The sequence below is a fragment of the Coturnix japonica genome, chromosome 1 (assembly GCF_054131305.1).
Source record: "Coturnix japonica strain WE chromosome 1, WE-NBRP24, whole genome shotgun sequence".
NCBI classification, from domain to species: domain Eukaryota; kingdom Metazoa; phylum Chordata; class Aves; order Galliformes; family Phasianidae; genus Coturnix; species Coturnix japonica.
In genome coordinates, this window is record NC_140663.1 from 110,595,926 (window position 1) to 110,609,847 (window position 13,922).

General features: G+C 37.7%; 1 protein-coding gene across 22 annotated transcripts in view; it reads right to left on the reverse strand.

Annotated features, from left to right (window-relative positions):
• CDKL5 (cyclin dependent kinase like 5) overlaps nucleotides 1-13,922 on the reverse strand; it is a 108,245-nt gene that overhangs the window by 47,247 nt on the left and 47,076 nt on the right. For all 22 annotated transcript variants that reach the window (XR_014940277.1, XR_014940275.1, XR_014940288.1 and 19 more), the window contains 2 exons: nucleotides 2,429-2,474; nucleotides 322-458 (listed from right to left, as the gene is read on the reverse strand). Coding sequence is in view for 17 of the 22 variants with exons in the window: in XM_085531073.1 (XP_085387199.1) it covers nucleotides 322-458; nucleotides 2,429-2,474 (183 nt within the window). In the remaining 5 variants the exon portion in view is untranslated. The remainder of the gene's footprint in view (nucleotides 1-321; nucleotides 459-2,428; nucleotides 2,475-13,922) is intronic.

Sequence of the window (13,922 nt, forward strand, 5' to 3'; positions counted from 1 at the left end):
AGATGGAACATTTTCTTCACATAAAAAACTAAAATGCAGTATTCCAACCTACATAATTTGAACATGTTTCTGTTCATATGTGGAATTTTTTCTTTTTTTTTTTTGAGAACCAACAAATGATGTAAAAACAATAATAAAGTTATCGGTACCGTTTTGTCACTCTAAATGTTTAATTATAACAATTCAGATCGTATTAGAGTTTTTCTCCTATTCCTCTCTATAGATGACAGTAGTTTAATACCTAAAACTATAGATGTTTTAAAGACTTTTCCATTAAGCTGATGATTTAACTGTGGTAAAGACAGTACAAACTCAACTCACTTTTTCCACATATTCAAAAACTAAGTATAATTTTCCTCTTCTTCTGAAGGCTTCCTTCAGCTCCACTATGTTCTCCTGCTTTAAAGTGCGAAGCATTTTAAGCTCTCGTAAAGTGGTTTCTTTGACTTCTTCATTTTCTAGAGTGCAAAAGTGAGAAAGTAAAATTCATTAAAAACAAAAAGACTTAATAAATTGTTATGAATATTTCTTTTGATTAAAATCTCTGTATCTGGGTACTATGGAGAAAAAGACTTCTTTTTTATACTGCAGGCTCTCTGTGCTGCCTGGATGTTTCTGCACAGGAAGAGAGGTACCTGATGACTGTCCAGTCATTATATATCCTTCATAGTCCACACTTCTTAACCATTGAGGTTTCCAGTTGAAGAAAATACTGTTTAATACAAAGCAATAATTTGCATGTCTCTCTTTTCCATTACAAAGAGCACAATGTACCCTTCAAAAACATGCATGTATATGTACCGGCGTCTCTTCTACCTCATGTGTACCTATCATGTGCATGAAGCCCTGGCAAGGTTATATTCACAGCACTAACACTGGGATGATCATTTCTGAACAGCCTTGACTAGATCTGTTTGTGAATTTATTCTCCAAAATCAATGACAATTTAGGACAGAAGAATCATTTCAATTGTCCAAACAAAGCTTTTAATGGAAATTCAGCAATGCAGACCACTGTAGTAGCCACAGAGAGCAGGCAGTAGAGTAACCACAGATACAATTAATCTATGAATCTTTGATTCTGAGTCAAGAAATTGAACTATTATTCTGATAATATAGCTGCTAAAAAGTGTTTTACTAAAGCTTTGTACTTATCATGTTTATCATTCAGGAGAGCACCAACAAAATGTGAAGTACAATAGAGTAGAATATATTAGCTTTTGTTCTTCATTTAGTCAAATGAAATCCATTAACTCAGTGCAATTGCCCATGCACACTTAGAAGCCAACTTTTTAATATTAGCGCTGTTATCCACAACTGAAAAATATTAAATGGGATATGAATGCATGAATTCAGAACTAAATCCCACTAGCACATCACGTACTGTAAAGACAGAGGAATAAGACACGAGGAAGAGAAACTGCTTTTCCAAGAAAGCAAAAAGCAAAAATGGTTTTGCAGAGGAGAGCATAACACAGGTCATGTCAATGTATACAGTCATCATCAGAAAACAGAAAAAATCCTGAATTGTAGCAAGAGGAGAGAAGGAAGTAAAATACTATCACCACAAATGTTTTTAGTAAAAATACGTAAAATTTAGAGTAATCTAAATCATTCCATTTTAAAACTGAGTACTCAGTGCTGGCTTGCATCAGCCTGATTGCATTACTTCTATAACCAGACACTTTCCAGAACATTTAGCATGCATATGTCAAACAGCAGTAATTCAGCGAAACAAAAATGGCAATAGAAATAATTACTGTATATTCAGATTTGTAATGAACCACCGTATTAGCAAGACAGATGTGAAATGGACTGAATCAAATTCATCAAAGGAAGTTCTGTCACATATCCAGAAACTTGTAAACAGCTACAATTCCGAAAAGCAGTCATCAATCACATAAACCAATAGAAAGCAAAACCTAATGGCTATGTTGTCTTTCTTTTGTTTTCATTTGTATACTGTCTTATACCATAATCCTGTTTGGGGCTTAATGCTGGAGACTCATTCCCTTTGATATACATTGAATAGACATACTGAGGTCCAACATGTGATTCTGAAGTACCTTCATTACCTGGTCAAGATGACCAATACAGTTAAACAACTACCAGCATTTTTTAACAGGGATTTAAAACAGATTTCTGAACAGTAAGGCTAAAAGATCAGTTACATCCTCCAAGCATTTAACAAAATAGCTGCAATGAAAGACTTTTATTGCATGATATATATAAATATGATATAAATACTATGATAATAATAATTATATAATAAATATGATATAAATAAATAAAATAAAATAACATTTAGAAAGCTAATAAATCATAACCATTTTAAAATCATGTATTGCTGTATGAGACTTCTTATTTTAACTGGAAAGATATTAACAGAGCAGTTATTCACATGAAAAGCTGTGAACAGAAAAGGTTACCTTCACTGTCTTTGAATTTCTTGATAGCCACAATTTCATGTGTCTCCTGTAAAACAAAAGTGAAGAAAGTGAAATTAATAACATCTATTCAGTCCTTTTCTTCCTATTGGTTTCCCTCTGCTCCCTCAGCATAAGAGGGGAAAAAAAAAAAAAAAGAGAAAAAAGCATTCTGGAAAATGTAACAATGGAAACCATTGCTCATTTGGTAAATATCTCTGAGATCAAGCCAAATGTAATGCAAAATCATATGCAGCAGACATGCAACACTTAGGAATTCCTTTATGAAAAAAAAAAAAAAGTTAGATGTCAGAAATTCATCTTTAAATGCCTTGTGCCGGGTATGAATTACACTTTCAAGAGGTGTTCCTGTGACTTTTGTCACTTAGTTACTCTCAAAGCTGAACGATTTTTATCTGTTCAAAGTATGAGCGCCAGTGCCTATCCCTGTGAACTGAGTGCATCTATCACTGGGCCAAAATGATTATCATCATCATTCATCAGACCATGCAGCACCTGAATGTTAGTAACATGACGGAGAAGCTTTAAGATCACAGAACATGGGAATGTGAAAAGATAGGCAGTTGATTGCTTCAGTTACTTGATAAGTCAGATCTACATTACACATCTTTTCCAACTTATAACAATATCCCGCTATTAACAGCATACATAGGCTGGACTGAAGACAAGCAATGAAAAAATTAATCCCTTTTAGAATGTCTGATGACACACATGCTGAACCATATAAACATCCACTTCAATTTCATTTTCAAACTGTCACAACACAGGAACCTTTTAAATACCTGATCTCATTTAAAGTAACACCCAGAAGAACTACTGTAGCTACTGAAAAAAGCATCAAGATGAAAATCAATACTAATCCAAATCTGAACACCTTGAAAAAAAAACCTCAGGATTTACTGCTCTTTTAGCCACAAGTACATTGAAAGGAAGTGATCAGTTCTCAGAGCTCTCCTGTTCTACACCCAGAGATCTCCCTCCTGGACTTCCACACAGTGCTCTAATGCCTGATAATTCCTGCTACCTGAAACAAGCTGAAAGAGTTCCCTGATTCAGAAGCATTTTGTTTTATTTTATTTATAGGATATATATCCCCTATTTTTTCCGCGGTGTCTACAAAATACAGAACACACAACAGTGCTTTTCCGAAACGGTGAAGCGATGCATCTTTACTATCTTCTAGAAAATCACTGCTGTTAACACTGGGAGTATTCGAGCCGAAAGATGCTGCTCAACATAACTGGACATCAGAATAAAAACCAGGCTTCACTGGAAGAGGAAACATCCTACCTAACTAAGTGCTATTCTAGAAATATGACAGAAAGAAATCTCTTAACAAGAAAAGCATCTATGTCTAATTTATCTGAAACATTTCTCTAATTTATTTGTTTTTTTCTTTTGTCATGGAAAATTCTGACACAAAAAGATCACTGAAAAACAGGCAAGGTCACGTCCTTCAGAAAGTGACACCATTCAGCTTTAATCCTATAATCTCACCCTACATGCTTGTAAGAATTTAGTCCTTCTCAAAGCAATGGAAAGACTGAAAGCATCAATAAAGATCAACAAACATGAGTAGAGACAATTGACAATACTGACTGCATGCCCTGGAGTAGCAGTACATTACTGTCATTCCTCAGGCAATGCCACTAGAGCACTGCATCAGGGCTTTATGCTGATATACCAAAGCAAGTGGTGATGTGGCATGTTCTGTGACTGACTTATGGTTTCAGTCTGCATGAATACGAAGCTTCAAGGCCAAAATTTTGCTAGAAGAAGTGAAATCAATCACATTCCCTTCTCATAAATACTGTTCACATTTTGTAAAAACAATCAAGAAGCAAAAAACCCTGTGAACCAATCGGTGAACTGTCTGTCACCCAGTCATAACAACATTCACACAGCATTATGTAATCTTGTACGCTTAAAATACTCAAGGAATTTCCCTCAAGAAACATTGATCAGTTTTTAATCTTTCTGCCATTCAACAAGACCTGGACAGGGTGGAAAGCTGGGCTGAGAAAAAAACCTGATGAGGTTCAACAAGAGCAAGTGCACATACCTACATCTGGGGATGAGTAACTGCATGTATCAGTACAGGTTAGGGGCTGCCCTGCTGGAAGGAAGAACTGCAGAGATCTGGGTGTCCCTGCAGACAGCAGGGTGAACGTGAGCTAGCAGTGTGTCCCTGTGGTCAAGAAGGCCAACAGTATCCTGAGGTGCATCAAAAAGAGCATGGCCAGCAGGTTGAAGGAGGTGATCATTCCTCTCTTCTCTGCCTGGGTGAGGCCACATCTGCAGTGCTGTGTCCAGTTCTGGGCTCCTCATTTCAAGAAAGACAGAACTTCTGGAAAGAGCCACAGAGATGATGAGAGGCCTGGAGCATCTCCTGTAGGAGGGAAGGCTGAGAGACCTGGGGCTGTTCAGCCTGGAGAAGAGAAGGCTGACAGGGGATCTCATCAATGTTTATAAATGCTGAAATGCTGAAAGAGTGAGAGTAAAGCAGATGGGGCCAGGCTGTTGCCTTTGGTGCCCAATGACAAAACAAGGACCAGTGGACACAAACTGGAATACATGATGTTCCATTTGAACATGAGGAAGAACTTTACTGTGAGGGTGACAGAGCCCTAGAACAGGCTGCCCAGAGAGATGATGGAGTCTCTTTCTCTGGAGATATTCAAAACCCACCTGGATGCTTTCCTGTGTAACCTACTGGAGGGAATCTGCTTTATTTGACTCAGTGACCTCAGTGAAAGAGATTTTTTCCAACCACTGCATCTCCACCTTGAGAAAACATCTTTCTCCAATTTTTCAGCTAAAAAAGTAATAAAAACTATTTGGTTTATCTATGAAATATCACTCTTAGTGCAAGAGCACCTTCAGGAAATTAGATCCTGATCCAAAAATTCTTGTTTATTTTTGAGACAGACCTCTTGGTAAATAATGACAGAACAGTCTGTCTGAGCTTTCATAATAACTTTACTTACTGCAAAATTGATTAGAATTTCTCCAACAGACACATATAAGAGTCTACTTGATAAGAAACACCTAGAATGACCACAAATCCATTTCATATCTTCTGAAAGCAAGTATTATTTACTAACCAGCTGAGTGCAGGAGAAGACTCTTAACGGAATAAGGATTTATATTCTTAATATGCCCCTTTTGAAGAAAATGGCCACACTGACTCCTAAGTAGAGAAAAAAAACACGAGGATAGGGGATACTTAAACCAGTCTGGATCCACTAGAGAACTTCAAAGTAGGGACAGTTACAAAAGCTCAGCTATTCCACTGAGGGAGGAAGCATGAAAAGAAAGGCTGAAGCCTTTAGCTAGCAGTTTGTCAGAAAACAGCCTTAAATATGCACAAAGGTGGAAAGAGACTTCCTACTTCCTCAAATGCAAGCAGATTGAAAGAGTTTCTTTTGATTTCTGTACCTATGTCTTCCATAAGCAGCTACAAGAACTGTGTTCTCAGCTTGGATTTTATGAGTAAATGCTTGTGTTGCATGTTAGGAAATAATAAACAGCAACTGTTTCTCACTTAAGAATAAGATAAATGTGTGAACTGAACGAGCAGCCCATATATAATCCACAGGCTTGTGGATTGTAGATCCCCTTGACCTGCCTCACACCTTTAAGGAATGCTGACAGATTTTGTATTTTGCACTAGGTTGCATTTTATGTTTTTTAAAAAGTTGAAATCTTCTGATTTTTCCCTTTACTTTCCACAAAAGTCAGGACTAATCTCAGCCTTGCAGGCTCAGCAGAGATGCATGAAGCTATTCAGACTAAAGATGCAGGCACAAATGAAGGAAGCTTGGGGAGTTGAGCTCTATCAACTGATGCCAGCCCAGTGCAAATACTCCCTGCATTCTGCTGAATGCTGGGATTTCATAAACATCGGGAATTAGCAGTTTCTTTAACCCATGGCTATTGTGTTAGAATTTTAAGAGTCCCACAGCCCAAAAATATTGCTTTGAAAATAACACTTGAATGAAGTGTTTTCTGCTGACTACTGGACTGATGATAATGGTTAGCACTGGAACTTTCATTCTCCTAAATCGTTTTTGGTACTGTTTTCTCCAAGCAAGAAAGTGCATTGTTTCCATTTTACCCCTCACCCCCCCCCCCCGCAAAAAATAAATAAATAAATAAATAAAAAAAAAATATATATATATATAATTGTACAGGAACGTAATGAAAAGGATGTGAAAGACAGAACAGCTTTTAAATATGTAAGCAAATATGTAAGCACAGCTATTTTGGCTTTTCATAGAAAATCAGTATTATTGCAACTGTTCATTTTAAATAATCTGGGCTTCATTTCATCCAGTTGTAGCACTATAGTAACATTAATCCCTATCATTTTACAATTTGACTCCATTGTTTAATTTCAACCATGGTATAAAATGGAATAAAAAAAAAATCATGAAGTACCTATAATTTTTTCTGATACTGAAAAATCAGTACTCCTTTCAGTTTCAGATTACAATCTTCCAAATCTATTTCAATTATATTCCTGCAAGCCTGAAAACTGAGAACTAAAAATGAAGCTATTTAATAAGTTATAATACTGCACTGGACAGTTAATGGCGTACTTAGTTACTTCTTGTAACTTAATTTTGATGTCCAAATACACGTGACAGTGAAGCAGAAAAAACAGGAATACAACCTGTGCTTTATGACACTGCAGCTCCTTTTAATGAGATTGCTGCTGCCATAAATGCAGAGACAACAAGGTGCACGTAGCTAAACTATTTTCCTAACTATATTAATAAGGTAACACTCCTTCCCTGGGTACCTGGTAACTCAAGACAGGTAAAGCTTACTGGGGAGTACTTCTGAGTTTTAAACACATATCAATATTGTATTCTTATCTGACTTTCCCACTTTTAAATTTCAATTCTGAGCATCAAAGCAGCGCAATCTGCTAAACTTCAGATGTTATTACAATTCAAACTTTAACTCAGAAATCTCAACTTTTGCAGCTGATACAAACTATTTTCATCTGCCAGAAGACCTTGTTGTGACTATTCTTACCAACAGTTAGGCAGGTGCCTTTTTCCTAGCATGTAAGAATAAAAAAAAATTAAAAAAAAAAAAATCAATCACAGAATATCCCAAGTTGGAAGGGACCCACAAGGATCACGGAGTCCAACCCCTGGCTCCACACAGCACCACCCAAACCAAACCCTATGTCTGAGAGCGCTGTCCAGACGCTCCTTGAACTCCAGCACTGGGGGCCGTGCCCACAGCCCTGTGCATCCCGTTCCATGCCCACCGCCCTGTGGTGCAGCCCCTTTCCCTGACCCCCAGCTGCCCCTCCCCTGGCACAGCTCCATGCCGTTCCCTCGGGCCCTGTCGCTGTCACACAGAGCAGAGCTCAGCGCTGCCCCTCCGCTCCCTGTGAGGAGCTGCAGCTGCCATCAGGCCTCCATCAGATCCTCTGCTCTGTGCTGAGCAAACCTCAGCTCCTCCTCCTATGTCTTGACCTCTAAAAAGAAAAAAAAATAAAGACCTACTTTAAACCTGGAAAGACTTGTCAAACAGGTTTCTTTGGCTGAAACTCTTCAGGTGGAACTTCATTTCAGACTAATACATCTAAATTCCGAGATCTGCACATAAGTTAGGCATTCAAGCTACTATTGCAGTCAGCAGAGCTGGAGATCTCTAAGCAACCATTTTGCTCTAAACGTTACTCTGTTCCCCTACCAACAACATTTAAGATTCCCAAAGTATCTGCAACACTCCCATGGTGCTGGCACAAATGGCAGAGGTTTTATAGAGATGCGTACCTCCTCAAGCAGGAAGAAGATGTAAGGCACGCTATCACAGATATAACTAGCAGTGGTAGAAGCTTGCACTTGGGCAACTCAAGCTCACCTTTCATCCTCCACATGAATATTAAATGTTAGCATCATGGCATCTCATTTTCTTCCTTTCTTTCCTTTTAAATTGTCTTTTTCTCAACCCACAGGTTTTTGCACTTGAATGTTGTTCAATTTTCTCCCCCCATCCTACTGCAGAAGGAAGGAGAGAGGGAGTAAACTGCTTTGTGGTGCTCAGCTGACTGCCAGGTTAAATGACAATGGCAGATGTGTGGAAATCACATTTGGATTTTCCAGTCATGAGCAAAAATCGATATAACAGGGAAACTCTCTATAGGTGCAAGTTGCTTCTCTTTTCTTGTCCGCAATTTTTAATTAGTTTTAGCATCATAATAGAAGAGAATTATTTTCCTGACTTGCCACCAACTACTTCTTGCTTCTGACACTACTAAACTGATGGATGTTCTACATAAATCAACACGCTTTCCTTCTGATTTAGTTGATTTTTCTTTCAACGTTTCTTTGACTCAATGTATTGAAATGGGTTTTACTGGGCAACTTTACTTCTTCTCAAAGTTTCCGCATTCAGGTTTGTATAGAAAAGCAGACTTTTCTTCTTCAAGATCAGACAGACAGCACATTCTTTGGCCAGTAAGGGAGGAATTCTTGTTTCCTAACAATACTGACATTTTGCTCTGCCAAGCATTTGAAACTGCATTCCTTTTAGAGACCTTCTCTTCGGTACAGAACAGTATTAAGGATTGAAATCCAGCTCAAACTTCTTAAAAAGGAAAGCTGGTGAAAATTCAGACCTCAAATATACACTGTTGTATATGAACTGTTCTGTTCACTGCTGCAGAAGTTGGAGAACAACAGAACTGCCTCTAAGCGAGTTGTATGGTCATTTAAATGTACACAAGGAAATAAAGGTATCTGTGTCCAATGAAGACTGTTCTGTTACTACTAAAGAAATGAAGAAGAATGCTATTTCCATGAAGATGTATGGATAAAATGCATTTCTACCTCCATGCTATGTATATGAAACTTCAGCTTTGGACTCATTTAAGGTAGTTTCTGCAACATCTGAAGACTCACTACTAGATCAGCATATGTATTTTTTCCAAAAAGGAGAAAAAAAAAAGTTTAGCCATCACATGAGCTCCAAGAACACTCAATAAAAACAGCTGTTCTTAGAGAAGTTACTCATCCTGATAAGATCAACTCATATATTCCTCCTTTAGGTCTCATACAAAACCACACACTTTTGAGTTAGGGGGTAAAAAAAAAAACAAAACTATCATGCAGACTTTATGTTCACCATGAAATACAACAGAATAATAACTCTTGGCAAAAGGGAAAGCAAAAGTGTCTTGGTCTCACCAACTTTATTGCCCCAAAAACTGGAAACAACAGTCGGAGAGAAAAGGCAGGGGGGAAGTAAAGAATTAAGAGCTGAGGATCAGAGAATATAGCAACTAAAGAAACTAGGAAGAGAAGGCAGAAAGATGCAGATTGAAAACATATTGAAAGACAGAACCAGGAAAAGGAAACAGAACTCAGAAATTAGCGTTAAGGACAGCATAACAAATAAGAAAATGAATCTGTGAATACCTACAGTTTCAGTGGAACTCAGCTCTACTGAAAGCAAAGAAATGGTGAGAATTCAAGAATAGCTGCAAACCCACTGAAACTATCTATGAGTCTCATTCCACAGAGTCCTGGTATGCACGGCAAATGAAGGCAAGAGGCTACCAGCTACACCAAATCAAATACTAGAAGCTGACAGCTGTGTGACAATTGCGTGGGTATCCATATGGCGTTAGATGACGAATTTTGATTTTGAAGAAGTCTAAAAAATTATGTGCAAAAAAGCAAGCTTATCACAGTAAGCAAGGAAGAATCTGAGGGGGAAAGGTAATGTTCTTTTATTAGAACTACTGGCTTGAGCAAAAAACAAAAAAACAAAACACAAAAAAACAACCAAAACCTGAAGCCTTTCTTCAGGTCCAAAATAGAAGCTGCAATCTCCAAAACTAAATTTAAACTGAGAACAAGCATGGTCTGTATTTAAAGAGACTAAATTCATCTAGAGCAAACCTCAAACTATTCCTAAGGTAGACCTGATCTTGTTTAGCTTTAGGCAACTAACAGTTATATATCCAATGTGCATTGTCAGAGCTTTCCCCGGAGCTAGTAGAAGAGTGAGAGAGCCAGAAAGTTACCAGCTTAACCCATTTTCATTCAGTATGAGCTGGTTTTTGGAGGTTCCCTTATACAAACTAAGGAGTTCCGTTATGCAAGACCCACACACTGAAACAATGGGTAGGATTAATTCCACTCAAGTTATTTGACTTTCTGTCTTTGGATGCTTTATTTTCCCACACATGCACACACTTGCATACATACCAGTTTTTAAAGGAATATTTTAGAAATAAAGAAACAGTGACCAACATTAAGAACCTCAGATAAATTACCATATCTGTGTCAGCATTCTTTGAGTTTCACCACTATACTGGTATCATCAGACTCCACTGGACTGCATTTGCAATACACAAGCAAGAAATACAAATAAAATATTCCCAACTGTGCTACTGAAGGAAGAACAACTCTATTGCCAATGTAACTGTGCAGCATCAATTCTCACTTCCCACAAAGCAATCTGGCACAGCTAGAAGCAAGACCGGGATTTCTGAAGCTCACCCATCTTCTTTAACTTGCACATTTGACAACAAAGTACATGTTCTCCAATGAGTATATGAATAAAGCTATAAATACCACCAACAGAAGCCTTGCATTTCCTTTTCCCACTATAACTGAAGGTATACCTGAGATCAATAAACCCTTAAATAACATCCAGAGAAGGCCCCAATAGGAACAGCAACCTTTCTTATGTTAAGCTTCCAGGAGAATGTTTCAGATAAGATCTATATTTCTCTGAATACCAAGGCACTTGAATTATTCTAAATGGACATGGAAGAAAAAAGCATCATTGAAAAGCTTTTAGAGTAAAATTTTCCAGTCTTTTACTTAACAAAATTATCTGTTAGTATTTAAAAGCAATGCTGTTGCTTTAGTTTGAATATGGAGAAACAAATACTAAGATTATTGTAAAGAAAAAAAGAAAACAAAACAAAACAAAAAACAAGAGCTAAAACAAACAAACAAAAAGCTTGGAGCTTCATGCATTACTTGGTCTAACCTAGATGTGTAAAACAAAGCTTCTTCAGATAAATGTTGCCTTCTGTCCTTATATAACACTGATATAGTAGCAAGCATTCTGCTGGTGCAGAGCATAAACAGCCCTAGCAGCAGTTTGTTGACTGCCATTCATGTCAGTACTAACTCTGATTTGATTTCATTATACCACAATTCTAGACGTGAGATTTTTATGTAGTCATAAAACAACACAACAACAACAACAAAAACAAAAAAAGTATATTCCAAAGCTCTGGGCATAGTAAATAATATAAAAGAACCTTATCAAGAACCACTGAAAACAAAACAAACCAAACCCTATGTCTGAGAGCGCTGTCCAGATGCTCCTTGAACTCCAGCACTAGGGGCCATGCCCACAGCCCTGTGCAGCCCGCTCCATGCCCACTGCCCTGTGGTGCAGCCCCTTTCCCTGACCCCCAGCTGCACAGCTCATAACACCAGATAGTTTCAGAAAAAGGCATTCTCTGTCCCTGAAAAAATCTGGAACTTACTGTTTGCTGTAAAAACTGAGCTATCAAAGAATTTAAGTTACTCAAAATTACAAAATACTCTTCAAGCTTAAAACTGCTAAAAATTCCTTTATGAGTATGTAAAAAGCAGAACATGCTTTAGCAATGAGGGTCGTTTTTCAGTAGTTAACTGAAACATGATCTCAAGATGAAGGGACAAGTGATAGCCAAGAAAATACAATCATGATATTTCAGTTGCAAAGTATTTTATTCGTGTCAGCTCAACTTGAACAATCCTGCTGAAAAATCTGATAAGCCAGCAGAATCCCTGCCATTCGTATCTCATTCTGAGACACAGGTGCTTATATTTGTGAGAATAAAAGGGATCAGGAGAAGTGTATGCTAACTAGTGCATGTAAAAATCTATTCAGGCAGCAACAGAAAGAAGGGGCTGGCAATGGTTTCAAAACTGACCAGAAGAAAGCACTTGCTCCAGCTCATTAACTGAACAAATGTGCATGTGTGCGCACGTGCACTTGCATATGGCTCTGTGCATGTACATGTGAAACTGAAGGGACGTTGGGTACGCAACAAAAGAACTATCAGGAACATAATGAAAAATACTGTCAATTTCACTAACATCCATGACAACACAAAGTAAGAAATACTGCAGGCAGTCTGGTCTCCCTTCATTTGATTCTCTGATACTGGATTCACCTGGGAGATTTGGTGATCTGAGGGACCTGGATAAAGGATGTTGAGGGATGCTACATGCCAAAATTTCTAAATAGAAATACGGGTTTTTATGTAGTTATTTTAAGCCAGTTAGATTCCACAGAATAGATTTTGCTTGGCGTTCCTTGAGCTTTCATAAAGAACACAAGCCAAGTTCCTACTGATTCCCATTAGCTCCCAGCTTAATTTTGATTCCTCCTCACAACAACAACACTTACAGCATCAGAAGCACGACAGACTTAGAAAATAAGAGCAGGTTCAGAACCCAGGCTGCAGTTCCACTAGATACTATCTTGTATACATTCCTTAACACCATTCTTCACTAGCTGATGCCTCAAGGGGGAAAAAAAAAGTACGTGCCACTCAGCGGAATTCTTCACACAGTCACAGGAAATTTGATCCTGTAGAAGAAGTGGTTGTGCTCTACAGATGGCACTGCCTGTAACGTATCTGTAACGTATTTCTGAGCACAATCATGGCACTACTCCATCTCTGCTGGAAATGCTAATTGATTTCAATACGATAGCTTGCCTCTGGGTCAACAAGTACACTGTCAGAAAAGGAGGTAGGTGTATAATCAAACAACCAATTTTTTCTTTGATCCTAGAATTTCATCTTTCTAAATCTCTGCTCATGACTACATTTACAACACCTCAGTTATACTGTAAAACTTTACAATTAAGAAAAAGCCTTTTTACATCCAAAAAATAAACTGATAATGACAGTAACGTTGTTCAATCAAAGTTAAGTATAAGGAAACTTATAAGTATAAGGAAGCTTCACAGTTTTCAGTACACTGGTGTTCACAGCCATCTGTTATTGGAAATGCATGTAACAATATCCTTAATAACATGTCTTAAAAAGACTATTTATGGACTGGAAGACCAATAGATATAGCAACGTGCAAATGAAGCTTTCTCTCTCAAAGCATTTTATGGTCAACTGATTTTATGGACAACTTAGTTCTTCAATAAAGGCAGCACAAGTTTATCCTTTGAAAAATGAAACAACTACACAAACTAATATTCACATGGAGGAAGAAATGGAAGCTGCTTTACCAGAGTTCTTAAGGTACAGGCAATGATAAACCAATGAGCAGTGCTGGCATCTGTTCCCAACCAAAAGTTACCTGAGCTATTCAGAAACAGTGACTCACTTTGCTGTACTGAGCTGTGTAAGTCACCACATTCTAAAGTTATTAATATGCACTTGTATGAAGATGGGTTTCACTTAGCAGTGCAAGCT